This window comes from Diadema antillarum, unplaced genomic scaffold (genome assembly GCF_040938485.1).
Source record: "Diadema antillarum isolate AM-2024a unplaced genomic scaffold, OU_Dant_1.0 scf00000180, whole genome shotgun sequence".
NCBI lineage: Eukaryota > Metazoa > Echinodermata > Echinoidea > Diadematoida > Diadematidae > Diadema > Diadema antillarum.
In genome coordinates, this window is record NW_027271069.1 from 3,146,198 (window position 1) to 3,162,409 (window position 16,212).

The following is a 16,212-nucleotide window of genomic DNA, read 5'->3' on the forward strand; positions in this document are numbered from 1 at the left end:
ACCGGTATTGGCCCATCTATTTTGAATATTAGCAGATTGGTCAGGCCAGCAAAAGATCATCGTTTTGAAAATTTGGTGATCCAACATAAATTTTGAGTGGTCCAACATCAATTTTGAGTGGCCCAACATCAATTCCGAGTGGCCCTGAGCCACCATCAATGTTAAGCCCTGGCTATCACACGGAAAGCTGGTGATATACATTGTAAGTAGTACCTCTTTCCCTTACACATGTTAAAAAGACAAATGAAGTTTGTTCTAACTGCACCAACGACAGAAAATGTATCACATACCTACGACAGTGATGTTGAATGTACACATCGCAGCGTTCCAAGAGTCATCCGTGGCAAGGTACGTGACTGTATATGTACCAAGGTCAAGGACAACAGGTGGGACATAGTTTGCCGAGACATTGACACTGCCAGAGTTGTCTGTGAAGACGGGAACCATCCAGGACACAGTCGTGTTGGTAGATCCCGTGTCCGAGCCCAGCACGATGTCGATGGGGCACTGGTCATAAGCAGGATTTTGGGTATCTAAGAGGTAAGACAGAAGGATAATTACTGATCATGGATCTCTAGAAATCTCAAGAGCGAGAGACTTAGAAGCCTTACAGATTCTCATTCACATCTGAATATCGTTACAATCAAGTACGATTACCAATGAATATTTACAACATCAGAAAAAAAAAAAATATGCACTAATTTTTTCTCTGCTCCTGTTACCACAGATTTCAAAGCTAAAAACTAGCACATCAAAGTAATTCAGCAAACTGACACTATGTCATTGAACACTCTTTATCACATGCTATAAAAACACAGCAGATTTCGATGAGAACTGATCATTTGACCATACCAGCACCTAGAGAGTGACCAGCATATGGAATGCATGGACAGAGAAGACAGGATGCTCTTAAGCATAACAAGAGGTGTAAGAAATGCCAACATCTTATCATTGCATATATTCTTTGGGATACATTGTAGAAGCTTCGATTTGGCTACAAAGTGTATGCCTTGTAAAGATTGCCAAGTACAGGAGAGCACCCACCTGTGACGGTGACTGTGAAGGAATATGAATTCTGATTTCCAGACGGATCGGTGGCTGTGACGTTGACAGTGGTCATTCTAATGGGGAAGAAATCCGTCTTTGACGACAGCATCTGGCCATTGCCCGTCACCATTGTGGTAAAAGAGCCAGAGTTGTCCGTTATTGTACCAATATTGTATCTGATGACAGCCCCAGCGAGACCAGGATCAGCTGTGGCGGCAATGTTCATGGTTTGATTCTGGAACACTGGAGCTTCCACATCTACCAATTGAAAGATAATCAAGAACAAATCATGACCAGGGATGCCAGTGGCAAATTGCTCTTGGGCCGAAAATTTTTTTTGTGAACGAAATTGATGTGCGCGAAGCGCACATCACGAGCGCGAAGCGCGAAGTCCCTTCGGCCGGGGTCCAGGGCCCGCTTAAGGGCCCTGGAAGCTCTGGGGTTCTTAGATGCTCTCTGGTGCAATCTGAGCATTTCTGAGGGCTCTTCTTCCCTCAAATCTAATCCAGAGAAATTAATTTGTAGCAAAAATAAAGAAGTCCTAGTGCCATAAACTCTGTAGTTTTGCTTCGTTCAGCTGACTCGATCGACTCACCATACTCTCTCAGCGCTGTAGCTATAGCGAGAGTGCAGCATGATCCATGCACCGCACTATATCGCCTAGAAACCCACATGTTGTTCGATCGCGATCGCACGTGCTGGTATAACGCTTTCCAGACAATAATGTGGTTGTATTCTAGAAAAAAAAAGGAATTTGTAGCAAAAATAAAGAAGTCCTAGTGCCGTAAAATCCGTAGTTTTGCTTCGTTCAGCTGACTCACTCGACTCACCACACCGTCTCAGCGCTGTAGCTATAGCGAGAGCGCAGTATGATCGTTGCCAGGTCCAAACTGAGCAAAATCACCAAAAGCCTTGTAAAAAATCACCAAATTTGGAATAGCGTAGGTAAGGCTTCAATTTCAAGACCAAATTATGTCACTAAACCTTTATCAAAAACACTCTGCGCGACTCTCGGTGCAACTTTCGGTGCGCCGGCCGTCTAGTCACACACACTAGACGCAATTGTACGATGTGTATGGATATACAACGTATGAGTGTTTGTGTGTGTCGAGTGACCAAAAAGGGGCACATGTTATGTTTCTACAGGAAATATGGGTCAAACTTTGGGCAAAATGCATTTTTGTTTTCGATTAGTGTGACTGAAATTGGACACCAAAATATCAAAAAGCCGGAATTCCGGCTATTGCCGGAAAACTGGCATCCCTGCATGACTCACTGGGGAAATAGCATGCAGGACAAAGCAGCTGTGCTTGAGTATGGATGCATTGCTTTAAACTTGTCACAGGTTTTTAGCAAATGCGATAGCCCAGCTTTGATTTTGACTGGGGATATTGAGTAGAAATTATATCATTGCAGCAAATGTCCTACTCTCAAATTGAATGAATTGTCTCACTTTTCCCCCTCCAGTCATTGTTTACCTTTCTGCAAAAACCGATTAAAAAGTCCATATAAATTCTGAGTGATCCGAGACTTTGGCAATGACATCTAACCTTTAGCCCTGATGCCCACAGCACAAATTGATCTCTATGTATTGATTGACGGGCAGCCTGTCGACAGCATGTGAAGAGTTGCAAGTTAATACTGGAAATAATTAACAAGATTCCTTTTCTCGTATCAAAACTTACCTAAAACAGTGACGGTGAAAAAACAGTTAGCCTCATTGCCATAAGCGTCCGCCGCCGTGTAGGTAACTTGAGTGTCTCCAATAATGAAAGAAGCACCAGGGTCTTTGCTGCCTGACAAGGCGACTGTCTCAGTGTTATCAGTTGCCGTGGGCTCCATCCACGTCACATTACTTGCAGTAGGGCTCCCTGCATCTGTCGTCGGGTTGATGTCTGATGGGCAGTTGCTGATGACCGGTATCTCGGTATCTAAATGTCAAAAGACAAATCACAGAAATTATTTGGGTATTGGCAGTATTGTAGATGACAATGGTGATGATGTGGATGATGAATATGATAATGACAGGAAAGCTTGTGATTACTGAGGCAATCACCATAATCATCAACCAACAGCAATGTTGACACAGCCAAGCACCGACCAGCATGTTCTGGCGAAGTTGCCAACGTGATTACAGTGTAGTTTTCATTCATAGCATGTAGGTTATATCCTTTCAATGCATGTATTTTAGTTTGGAGCGTCTTGCTGTTGGCAGCATGTGGCTCCAAACATTTCGCAAGATTCCCTGCTCAAACTCTTAGCCAGTTCAATCAATTACACCATTTAGGAGAGAGCGAATAAGTTTCCACTTGAAATGAAGAAGAGTGTTCGCAGGTTAGTATTCTGCTATGAGAGCTCCTCTTATTTTCTCACCTGAAATTGTGACGGTGAAAGTGCAGCTAGCCACATTCCCAGCCATATCTATAGCCGTGAAGGTGACCGTTGTCATACTGACACTGAAGTTGGACCCACTGGCCACCTCCGAGGTTACCGTCACTGAGCCGCTGTTGTCCATGGCAACGGCATCAGGAAATAAGATGGCAGCCACTGGCAGGCCAGGGTCCGTCACATTCACAACATCCGAAGGGCAGGAGATGCTGGGCGACTCCTTATCTGTTGGGTTACACACGTACAGGTGCAAGCAAGTCAAGAAAATAAGAGGAGTTGCACATGGATTTTAACAGGATTGTACAGTTTCGGTTGAGACTTGTAACTTCAAATTTCTAACATTTTTCGGTGAGATAATGAGAAACTCCATATTGTGGATGAAATTGAATGATTGCAGAGTAATGTCTTGATACAAAACAACAAAACCTTTCCTAAAAAAAAGTAAAGTAAAACAGTGGAATAAAGTAATTTACATGGCCTTAATCAATGTACGCAAAAGTGTATTTCTTGATTTTTTTTTTTTTTTTTTAGAGAGAAGTTTTAGGAGTTGTCATATTGTGGATGAAATTGAAGTATTGCTACAGCCAGGAAAGAAACTAATAGATACACTCTAGCTTATCATGTGAAAGCAAACATGCTCAAGTAATATCAAAGTTACAATCTATGTTCACCTACACTTTACTAAAATGAAGTCTTTTCGCAAAAAGGTTCAGTGCAGAGTAATGTCTTGATACAAAACTACAAAAATTTTCTTTAAAAATAAAGCACTTGAATAACATAATATACACGTTGTACATGGCCTTAATCAATGTACCTAGGACTGTAATGGTGAACTGACAAGTTGCCACATTGCCAGCCTCATCCGTGGCGACGTAAGTCACATTGTATGAACCCAGGTCCACGACAATCACAGGCACATCGCTCGCCGACACGTTGAAAGTGCCAGAGTTGTCTGAGAAGACGGGCACTGTCCAGTTGGCGGTTGTGTTGGTGGAACCAACGTCTGCTGCCAGTGTGATGTCACTTGGGCACTGATCATACGTTGGAATCTCATCATCTGAAACAGAGACGCAAAGGTTAAAGATAAAATGGAGTTCCTGTTAAGGTGCATTTCACCGAGTGAAACCATGATTCAAAGTATCAGGATATAACTGCTAGTCAGTATGATGCTTAGGGAGCATTATAACTCATGTTTGATTACTAGAACGTCAATTTAGATGAGAACTGCAGTAGTGACTCTCGCAAAATAACGGCTCGTTTAAAACGGAAGGATTTGGTCTCGAGCGCATGATTCACAACGCCCCCTTGCGGTCCCGAGAAGAAAGTCGGTTTTCGGATACTACTGATACTATACTACTTACAGAAGTCTTGAGAGAGCTCTGTGATATACTACTGAAGTGTACTGTACACAAGCGCGACCGCATCCCAGAGGCTACGATCCGCGATCCGTTTATAGCAGAGCAAGCTGTCGACAACTGCGTACATTGTGTGTATAGCCACTGTGTGCGTTTTATGTCCGACGTCCAGTAGTGTACGATCGAACGATACCCCTGTGCGGTGTATGTTGTGTGTACGTATCATGGGGGCATGGATGGGCCAACCGTATACTGTGCACGTGGGTGGCCATGAGCATGCTATCTAGTACCCATATTGTACACATGCCCCACGCGCTTTCCCCACTCTTTGCCTTCCACCAAAAAGTCGGTACTCTTTGCTAGTCATGCTTCCACCAAAGAGTGGATTCAGTCCACTGAACAATGTAGTCCGTGGCGATATCGTACTGGCTTCCGTTCGCTATGACAATGCCAATCACTGTACTAGTGGATGGTACATGCGTGGCCATGGCAAGCGAGCTGGCTTCGTTCGTTCGCCCCGTTGCAAGCTACTAACGTATTACACGCATTATGTACTTGGGTACTGTTAGTATTCATACGACCAGGGAGGTGAGAGGAAAAGGAGTGGGCACTGGATTAGTGTCTTTTGAACCATCCTCGGAGCCGCACTCCCCAAGAGACCACTCCACTAACTAGATTACTGCCGCTTGGCCGCACAGTGCACATGCGCAATCCTTGTCAACAGGCTGGTGGGTCTCACCCCTCCCTGGCCAGAACCTGGATTACTCCACGTGGTACTGGATGGGTGGTGTATACTGGTGCATAACTGGTGCATTACCCATTGCTGTGCCTGCAAACAACACTGGTGCATTGTGATGTGCAGTGAACTGGTTGCATGGTCACATTTTGAATTTTGCAGCTAGTATTCAAGGTATTATAATTTATGTGCATTTACATGTCCATGTACTATAAGATTTCTTGGGAACAAATGTACTTTGCATGCTATTATGGTGAAATAACTTTTACATGAAATGGAAACAAATTAACACAGACTTAAAAACATTTAATAATAATGATTAGCAGCACCAATAATAATATACTGATTGAAAGAATGTGAAGGAAACATGAACAGCTGAGTAGTGGAACACAGGCCCTAATAATGTCTGATGATAATGATAATTTTAATACCAAGCTAGCACAGAAAATACTAACCACAACAGCAACAACCATCATAAAAATACCCATTCAGCTTTCAAATAAGAATAAAACAAAAACAGAGAGACAGACAAAAAAAAAAGCGCCATGGTGAATATCTTATCAGGCATACAGTGATACAGGACATGTGAGATAGTTCAGCTCTCACTGAACTCTCACATGTTTTCACCATACACCAGGCAAGGAGGCAAGTTATTTCACCAAGATTAGGTCCTATAGTAGTCTCCATCATGACCACTCTGTTGTAGATTCGAGCCCTCCTGCCTCAATATATCCCCAGCATACAACAAAAAAAAAAAACATTCAAATAGTGTTTTCATCCCCTGGAGAACTAAAATTGCTCACAAAAATATGTTAGTGGGACCAGAAAAAACATGTCTTGGCGGATGAACGCAAGTTTCCAAAAAAATATGACAAGAGAACCAACACGAGCGAACAATGAAGTGATACATCAGACTAAAGAAAAACCCCAACATCTGCTGATCTACAGGTGAATTTCGTCAGCACTAGTCAGGATTTACACTTGACATTGCGTCGTAATTTGATTAAAACAAGAACAAAACAATGGCTATTGTTAAACAGTTACATTGTCAAAACTCAACTTCTTCTTGGCCGATTTTCAAAATTTTTGTATCTATCGAGAGCTGAATTCTTAGACTAGCAGGTCCCAAGAGCATATGCCGTGTGAGCCTGCATAAAGATTGTAAAACCCTCATACACGTCCTTGTGAACACACACAAGTCAACTGGCCTGTCCATACTCCTAACGATAGAGGGCCAAATCACCGCGGCCCCGAGGATCGAACATCAAACAGCAGTGATAACGATCAGACTGACCTCGTTACGTAAGAGGTCGTTTACTTGTTCGTTGGGGCACTGATCCCTTGTAATCCTGTGTTGAGTGATAGGGAAAACCCTCAGGGCAGAGTGCCCACTCCTTTTTGTCTCACCTCCCTGATACGACCAGCTGCGAGCTGCGTGTTAGTGGACTGTTCTGTAGATCTATATAGAGGCGGTCCGAAATGCATGTTCAATTGCCATGTTTTCATGCTATAATAAACAATAAGATTCTCTCGCCATATTATGTGTTGACAAGAACAGATAAAATAACTGAAACAAACAATCAAAGGTAGCCCTCCCATTTTTCTTGTTTTTGTTATTCTGTCGATAAATGAGCTTCCAAGTAAAAAAAAAAAGAAAGAGTAAACAATAGTGGGCCTGTACGTTTTGTGAAGGACATGTTTGTTGTTCGTCGGGTGATTTGTTGACAGGCCATGGACCTAATATAGGCCTACTAGTACAAGGACATTCATCGTACACATTTTTGCACACGCATAATACCTTCCCTACAGGATATACCTGTCCTCTACGACTACCGATCCCTTTTTTTTTCCTTCTTTTTTTTTTGTGCTCTGGAATATGCTACGGAAAAGTGAAATATTGAGATCACAAGTGACAATCATTCTTCCATCATTTCTTTTAAAAACTGCCTGCTTTTCCCTAGCGAAAGTGTTTGCTTTGAGGTATGATTTCCTAACATACACCTCAAGACTGCACATTCACTTCATTTGATTTTTCTGCGTTATTTTCTTCTGCGCATATAGTTTTAGATTTATCGAATCTCCATCTTGTTCTTCTCCCGGCTTGCTTGCGGTGACAATCATGGGATCAAAGCAGTACCCTAAAGCATGCTAAAACTGTCTTTGAGACGCTTTTGAGATGTAGGCCTACAGGTGGCCGTGCATGATTGACACAAAATTTCTCATGATCTCAGGTATTGCTGCTCCTCATCATCTGTATCTATTCAAAGACATTTCTGTCTGAAAAAGGCACATCTGCAAAACAAGACTGAAATGAGGGAAACGATCCTTTTGTTAGTGACGATACATGATCACACAATCAAGTAAAGAAAAAATGCCAAGTAAACCTAAGAAAGAACAACAGCTAGCTCTCATGTATTTATTACTGATGATCATCTACACAGCCAAAGTTGCCATGCAGTCGGTAGATGTTGACGCTTCCGCACGTACCACATGCTGTTCATTTCTAATCTTAATTTTTTTATTTAATTTTTTAGTTGCATAGGCCTGATTGTCAGAGAAAGACATAATCCGAAATCGAAAGGATTTTTGTTTTGCTTTTTTTCTGTTTGTTTTTTTTTTACTGATTGTTTGTAATTTTCAAATTAGTGGGGCCTATTGAGATACGTTTTGCGATTGTAGGACATGTTTGTTGTTGGTCAGGTGATTTGTCGAGAGAACTGACAACCAAATTTGCTAATCCTGTTTGTGTTATTGTCGTTTTAGGGTTTTCTTGTTTTTGTTTTTTTTTTGATTTGTTTGTCCAGCATGGTAGGGCCTACCTGTGTTCTGTGCGTAGTTACTGCGGCCGGCGTGTAATGGCGACAGGGTCTTGTTCAATTTGCCATGGTTTTTACACTATATCATTTATGATGAAAGAAAAGCAATTCTCTCGCCGTAAGTGCTGACAAGCCAAATCAAAAAATCAATAACAATCTTTGCATCGTTTTTGCCAACTCTGTCCATAGCCTAAATGAGCAGTCCAATAAAAAAATGCACTAAATATCGTCAACTAAACCTACAGAAGTAAAAACAGCTTGATGATCTACACACGGTCAACGTTGCCATAGTTGACGCTTCAGCCTGTATATGCTGAGCATTTCTTTCTTAATTTCATTCCTTTTCTTCTTCTTTTTTTCTCAGCGTACTTTTACTGATTGTTTTTCAAATTAGTTGGGCCTATATGCGTTTTATGGAAGACGTGTTTAATTGTGTTTTCGTTTTGTTTTGTTTTGTTTTGTCAGGCGATCTGTTGACAGAATAATATTGATGACCACTAATCCTGTTTTGATTACTATTAACATTATTTTGGGTTTTGTTGTTTGAAATCAAAAATTGTCTGCACTTTTTTTTTCCTTTTTTTGGCCGATTATGTCGATAAATCAGCTGTCAAGTAAAAAAAGAAAACAATCGCCGACTAAACCTAACTAAAACATCAACAACAAACCAACAACAACAAAAACAAACCCAGTTCGGTTGTTACTGATGATCGTCTATACACTATACGTTGCCAGAGTTGGTGCAGTACATGACGCTTGGCACGAAGCATTAATTTTATTCAAATTCATGAAATTCTTCCGTCGAGATGTTTTCATTGCAGCTGATTGACAAATTGCCCTACATCGACGTATATCAGTTGCAACGTAGCATTTATGCTTGACATTTTTCCATTTGTCCATTTTTTCTTAGCGTAAATAGCATAGGTCTGAGTGTCAAAGAATTATATGGATTCCGAAAGGTTCGGGTTATTTATTTTGTTGTTGTTGTTTTACAGATTTAGTAGGGCCTATATGCGTTTTGTGCAGAACGCGACAATGTTTTTTGTTTGAGCAGATGATTTGTCGACAGATTGTACAGAAATGCTAATCCTGTTTAGATTATTATTGTTTTCGGGTTTTTGTTTTCGTTTTTGTTTGTTTTTGCTTCATTGCTCCATTCACGTGGTACCTGTGTACTGTGTGCAGTCAAAGAGTGTGTAATGGAACTGTGCTGCAAGATGGTATACATGTAGCGTTCTTCTAGAATAATGTTCAATTGCCATGTTTATATGCTTATCGAAGAAAAACACTTCTTTCGACATATGTGCTGTCAGGTCAAGATTTAAACAAAAAAATGAAAGAAATTATTTTTAAAAAAAGTCTTCACAGCCTTTTTTTTTTCTTTTGCTCATTCTGACAATGAATGGGCTGTCTAGTCAAAAAGAAAAAAAATCGCTAACTAACATAATATAGAAAATCCGATTGTTAATGACGATTATCTACATGGTCAACGTTGCCATCAGAGTAGGCATAGGCCTATCATGGATATTGACGCTTGGCATGTAGCATTTTATGCCGGACATTTTTTTTCTTATTTTTTTTTCGTAGCGTAGTATGCGCAGGCCTGATTGACCAAGAAAGACGTATTCCGAAATGTTATGTTTTCTAGCTGTTTTACTGACTGTTTGTTTTTACAATTAGTAGGGCCTAATATGCGTTTTATATGTATAACATGTTTGCTTGTTGTTTGGGCAGGTGATTTGATGGAATTGATTACCACAGTCATGTGCTGGTTCTGTTTGTATTATTTTTTGTTGTTGTTGTTTTTGCTTAGCGGCCAATTTTGTGGAGAGAATTGGCAGAAAAAAATTAATGTGAAGAGGACTGGTTTGTTTGCTTATCAGGTGATTCTGTGAGACAATTTTGTCAACAACAACAACAAAGCAAATCAAAGACCTCTTCCATCTGTGATTGTGCGACCGTCTTTTCCATTTTTTCATGATGACAAATGTCATGACAAGAGCATAATCTTATGCAATCTCTTTCACATAACACAATCCCAATGGAGATCGAGGGGGCTTCGTGTTATAGTAAGCTATAATCAGTAGTGATCGAGGTGGCTTCGTGTTCGACCGGTATAACAAGCAACGGTGGACAGCTCTACACGTATGCCATCAGGTATGTATCACACGTATATATATATATATACATATATATATATATATATATATATATGTATATATATATAAGATATATATATTGCATCCTTTCTTTTTTATTTCTTTCTGGTGCCCCACTCGGGATTAATCGGCTGAATAGGAAAAAAAGGCTCCCCCATGCATTTTTTCCCCTTCAGTTTCTCGTGCCACCAATGCCCCCTCGTTACGGGGTTGTTTCCTTCCTAAAAACATATATAAAAAAATAATATACCCGTGGTCACTGCAGAACCTTGATGATATACATTTTAAAAGAAAAGAGAACTAACTATACCCTATAGGGGGCATGGGGGCAGTTTTCTTTCGTTATAACGAAGTTTCGTTATAACCGAACAAATACAATATTACACGAAAACAAGGAAACCACGCATATAAATTATGATGTTCTGTTTGCTGAATACACTGGAATGCTATGTAAAATGGAATGGGACCTTTTAAATTTCGTTTGAATATTACAATTAAAAGAGAGCATAAAGTTGTTTGTAATGTCCGAAGGTTCGTCGATCGGAAATTAAAATGATCAGGTTCGTCATTCCAAAGGTTTGTAATTTACTAACTGAGAAAGGATCACTATTCCGAAGGTTCGTTGTTGCGAAGGTTTTTTAATCCGAAAATGTAATAAAGTTTGTCATTCCGTGGAAGGTTTGTTAATTAAAAAAAAAAATGACACAGGTTACGTATTTCGAAGGTTCAGTTTTCTTATAAGACGATTATAAGGTTTGCAATTCCTAAGATTTGTTAGTGGACTTACCTTTTCTTTTCTGGATTAACGAAACGTTTTTTGTTTGTTTGTTTGTTTTTGGGGTTTTTTTTTGTTTTGTTGTTGTTTTAGGTTGTTGTTTTTTTAATGTTCCAATTAATGAATGTTTGGAATTCCTATCATTTTCGGACAAACGCACCGTCGTAATAAGAACCATATTTTTATTCTTTTTTCGGAATAACGAATCTTTGGAATAACGCCAAAATGTTCGTGAACAAACACTGTTTCATTTCCGAACTAACGGACATTTAGGTGTATCAGAATCTTTGTGTTTTGTAATAAGGAACCTTACTCAATTTCAGATTATTGTCAGATTGTTTAACAATAATGCAAGTTCTCCTCGAAACTTGTGCGTGACACACGGATCGAAAACGCAGTATTGTGAAGCATTCGCCCACGCAGAGACGCTATAAATGCTTGTTCCGCTACGTATTTTCGGAAGCGATCCGCATTTCGTTATAACAGAGCACATTTCTTTTGTTTTTCTTTGTCAGTGGCGCTCGGAAAAGACTTCGTTATAACGAAAATTTCGCTATAAACGTGTTCGTTATAAGCGAATCTTTTTAACACAGACTCTAATGGCGAACATTTTGGGAACAGAAGTTTTGCTTCGTTATTACCGTGTTCGTTGTAACGGGAGTGCAATGTATTGCAAATAAGCCATAAACATCACATCTCATTATTATTGTCATAAATTATCAGAGGATTGTAATTTCCTGTGCACATATCGTTATGTATGTTTTTTATATTGTTTTTAACAGATTGAACAACGCTCCGTAAAAACATGACATGCTGTCCCTATATAGCACCAGTAAATGAACGTCACTGAAAACACGTCCTGATGAACTTCAAGATGATGTCAAGTCAAGTCGCATCAATGATCATTGATGTACCGCAAAAAATATGAATAACACATTATCCCTTCCCACACATTGTCATAATAGGAAATTAATCATGGTGACGTTATTTTGTTTTTCTTTAATCCAGAACAACAGAGAAAACGTAAACTTTTCACCTTTGTCACGCTGAGTGAAATAGGTCAGCTTCTAATTATTTTCAGCATCCAGAAATGTACGGTATGACATTAATTTTGGTGAATGTATGTTACTAAAATTTGTAGATTCTTTGCAAAATGGTAACATCAAGGCGATGGAAATGTCCGACCACTATACCCTTTATACCATTGGCTAATGTTTCTTTTGTGTCCATGAGTATACGTATGTATCAAAGAGAGGTCAGTCTTTATGCTCCACTGACATTAATTCGCTCCGCGAGAATGTGCTCCACAACATCACCCCAACGACATCTGCTCCGTCGACAATAGGGAGCTTTAGATTTTGACGCGCGGACGTTTGAGACGACGCTTGCGCTGGACGTTCTCCTCTCCCTGCGTCATGTGGAAAAGTAGCTTTAGATTACGCTGGGACGCAACGTATAAGAAATAAAATCGCGCCCCCATATGATCAGTGCATGAAAAAGCTCTCTACGTCGCAAACTGTGCGGACGTGAAAATAGCCCGCTACGCGTAGTAAACAACTCAGGCGACGCAAGCTAAAAATAGATTGACTTCACGCGCGCTACTGCGCAAGCTCAGATCATGTTTTTTTCCTTTGAACGTCCGCGCGTCTAAAATCTAAAGCTCCCTAATGATTGCTCCGCCGACGACTGAACCACCAACACTTGCTCCGGTGATGTTTCCTTCGAAGACACCACAATGAATTGTCCCGCGCCCCGGCGACATTTTACTCCAAGGATACGGCAATAACATTGATCTACCATTAGTTCCAGTGGAAATGGCTGCATTTCATTTACCCAAATTCTGCTGGCATGTCCTCATGAACGAGATCCGAAGATATTTTATGACATCTGCTGAACTCAGCTCAATATTGAAATTGTTCTTATAACTCACAATCTCATGTTCGCATTATATCTTGCCACATTCAAAAAATATGCAGGAATTGTTTTGCACAAGACATATAGTTGTTTCTTGAAATACTTGAGGGGTGCTGCCGATTATTTATAGGCAATTATTAATTCGTTTAAATGTTTTATTGGTTATTTAGAAGGCCTAGCTAGTATACATATGCTACGATTGTTTTGGTTTATAGGTAATGTTTAGGCACTAATCTTCAACATATATCCGAAGAGTGTTCTTCGTAAAATAGCATTGCGTAAGCTTGTGATTCTAATTCATCGGAGTATCAAGCCTTTGTACTTCATTGTCGGATATCACCTTCGGAATAAACATTCTACATCCGGCACTGGTGGATGTTTCAGAAAATTATTGTCAGACGGGAGGGGAAATCTTAAAAGCAAAAATGAATGTCATTCTTAGTTTGATATGTTTCCCCTTGGGCAGTGGGAGATATTTGATTGTCTGTTAATAAATGATTCACCGTAAAGTCCCAAGGTAACAATGATACATTTCAACTATAATAACATGGTATTATAACCAAAGGTAAACGTATGGATTGCCCTGCTCGCAACTCGGCATTCATGGTCGTGATGGTCTTCCGAGGAATCCAATTTGACATGAATAATAAAATTGATTGAAACTCCATTTAAAATGAAACTCTTATTATACGCACATAATCTACACATAACGAAATCATAATTATACAAAACAGTATTCGAATACCACCCACGAACAGCCCTCTTCATGTAACATAATCATTTACATTACGTCGGGATACCAGATCACATACATTTTCATAACATCCAGTGCAAAACATAATTATTAATTGCTTTCTTATATAGGAATTACACGATGGTGAGGGTGAGGATATCATCCAAGCTAACAGTATTGCATAGATGCCCCACGATAGGCGAACATGCGTTTATTCTGTTCTTGTTTATTTTGACGTTGTTCATTTCTTTTTCTTTTTCTTTATCGAGCAACGAGAGACAGACCTATACTTCCGAAGTAGGAGCCTTAGTATTGACGGAAGGGGGAATTGGCGGGAAACTCATCTCCCTTTTTGACATCGTTAATTTCTTTGCACGGTATCCATTACTTTGGGGGATAAGTACACGTCATGTATAAGGTTCGTCAATCCGGGTCCCCAAATTCCTGTTCCAGATCCATTTGTTGCTCCGAATATGAAGGCGTTAGTTATAATCCGAACATTTTTATTCTGAAAACGAATTAGGTCCTATACGTGGTACGAAATTTATTTCGTTTCAGGATGAACGAACACCCGTGTTCGAATCAAGGAACCATAAAAATAACGAAAGTGTTTCTCTCTCAGAACAACGAACTTGCAGAGTGACGAACAGTAACATGATTTTCCCTTTTTATAATCAAGCACCTCTGAGTCACCGTCAGAAAAGAAAGAATAATGATAGAGAATCTTCCCCCTTTGGAGGGCAGTGGGATATATTTCAGGAAAGATATAAAGAAAATAGAAAAAATGACATTATTTTACGTCAATTGATTGAAAGAAATGTAGAATCAGGTAACGATTGCAATCCTGCCAGTGGTCTTCCCCGGAGTCTTCGACTTGAGCTCGCTTCGAAACATCCTTTTCATTCCCGCAGGCCCCAGACTGTTTATGACCTCAGCAGGAATGCGCCACCGCGCGGATTTGTGGTTTACCCCCCGCCCTCCCCCTCCCCCTCCCCCTCCCCCTCCCCCCCCCCCCCCTCTTTGCCAAGTCTGTGGCACCTTGCTATCGTGGGATTTTGCTCTTTTCTCTTTTCTCCGCCAACGAAGTGGCCGGAGGCATTGTTTTCGGGGCGTCCGTCCGTCCGTCCGTCCGTCCGTCCCGTTTTGTTTTTGTCAATATCTCAAGAACCGTGAGGTGGTTTTGCATCAAACTTGGTATGAGGGTATATCCTGGGGGATAATACTTTGTTTGGATTTTAGGGTCACGGGGTCAAAGGTCAAAGGTCACAGGTTATTTTGTGAAAAAAGGTTGAAATTTCATGTTTTTCTCCATATCTCGCAAATGGTTCAAGGTATCTTCATGGAACTTAGTATATATATGAACCGATGGGCAGTGATTATCTAGGGAAGTTGGGGATCATGGGTCAAAGGTCAGGGGTCAAAGTTCAAGGTCAACTCCTCAAAATATCACTACTTTTCTTATATTTATGCAATGCCTGGAGGATTTTTTTAACTTGATGTATGCATGTATAACCCAATATATATTCTGCGGGAAGTTTCGTGCCAAAAGGTCAAAGGTCAAGTGAAAGTGCTAACTTACACTTCTTCCTCCATATCTCAAAAGTAACTCAAGGTATTATCATGAAACTTACATATTTATGCATGTTCTACCTAACAGTGATTCTCTTTGGAACTGTGAGGTCAAAGGTCAAAGGCCAGGTTTAGATAATAATATTTTACCATTTGATACTAAATTTATATTTTTTCTCAATACCTTGAAAATTACTCAATGCATAAACTTATAAAAGGGTCAAAAGTCCAGTAAAAATCATCAGTTCCCCCAAATACCTGCACTCTGACGTTTTAATCATTCATCCAATTGATAGTTCTAGCAAAGTGAACATTCAGCACATTTGTGGCAAACCTGTCATTTTAATATCTTGCCAATTGTGTGAAACTGTCATCACACATGGTCAAGACATTGTACTATAGACCTGCATTATTGCGGAGGCATACACCTGTCGCCGTAGCGACATTTTTTATTTTTATTTTTTTTATATATTTTTTTTTAATGAAGATGTTCGCACGCAGTGTCTTTTCCCCGTACCACTGCGCGTTCTGTTTCAATTCGTTTGGGTTGTAGGTTTTTTTTTTCCTTGAATTTTCACTATGCCCTATAAACACGTGGAACACGCACCAGCCATACACCACAGGTAGCTCACCGCAATTTTTGCAGCCAAATACTCGACTTTGTCAACACGAAACCCCCTAAAACAATAAAGAGATGATGGAGTACCTTGTATCGATGCA

At 40.1% G+C, this 16,212-nt stretch overlaps 1 protein-coding gene across 1 annotated transcript in view; it reads right to left on the reverse strand.

The window, feature by feature from the left end:
* The window catches only part of LOC139723033 (uncharacterized), a 138,350-nt gene that overhangs the window by 54,315 nt on the left and 67,823 nt on the right, over positions 1–16,212 (reverse strand). Inside the window, exons 58-62 of the mRNA XM_071634309.1 lie at positions 4,250–4,492; positions 3,421–3,660; positions 2,733–2,978; positions 1,045–1,305; positions 291–533 (exon numbers count right to left, since the gene is read on the reverse strand). Coding sequence (XP_071490410.1) covers positions 291–533; positions 1,045–1,305; positions 2,733–2,978; positions 3,421–3,660; positions 4,250–4,492 — 1,233 coding nt within the window. The remainder of the gene's footprint in view (positions 1–290; positions 534–1,044; positions 1,306–2,732; positions 2,979–3,420; positions 3,661–4,249; positions 4,493–16,212) is intronic.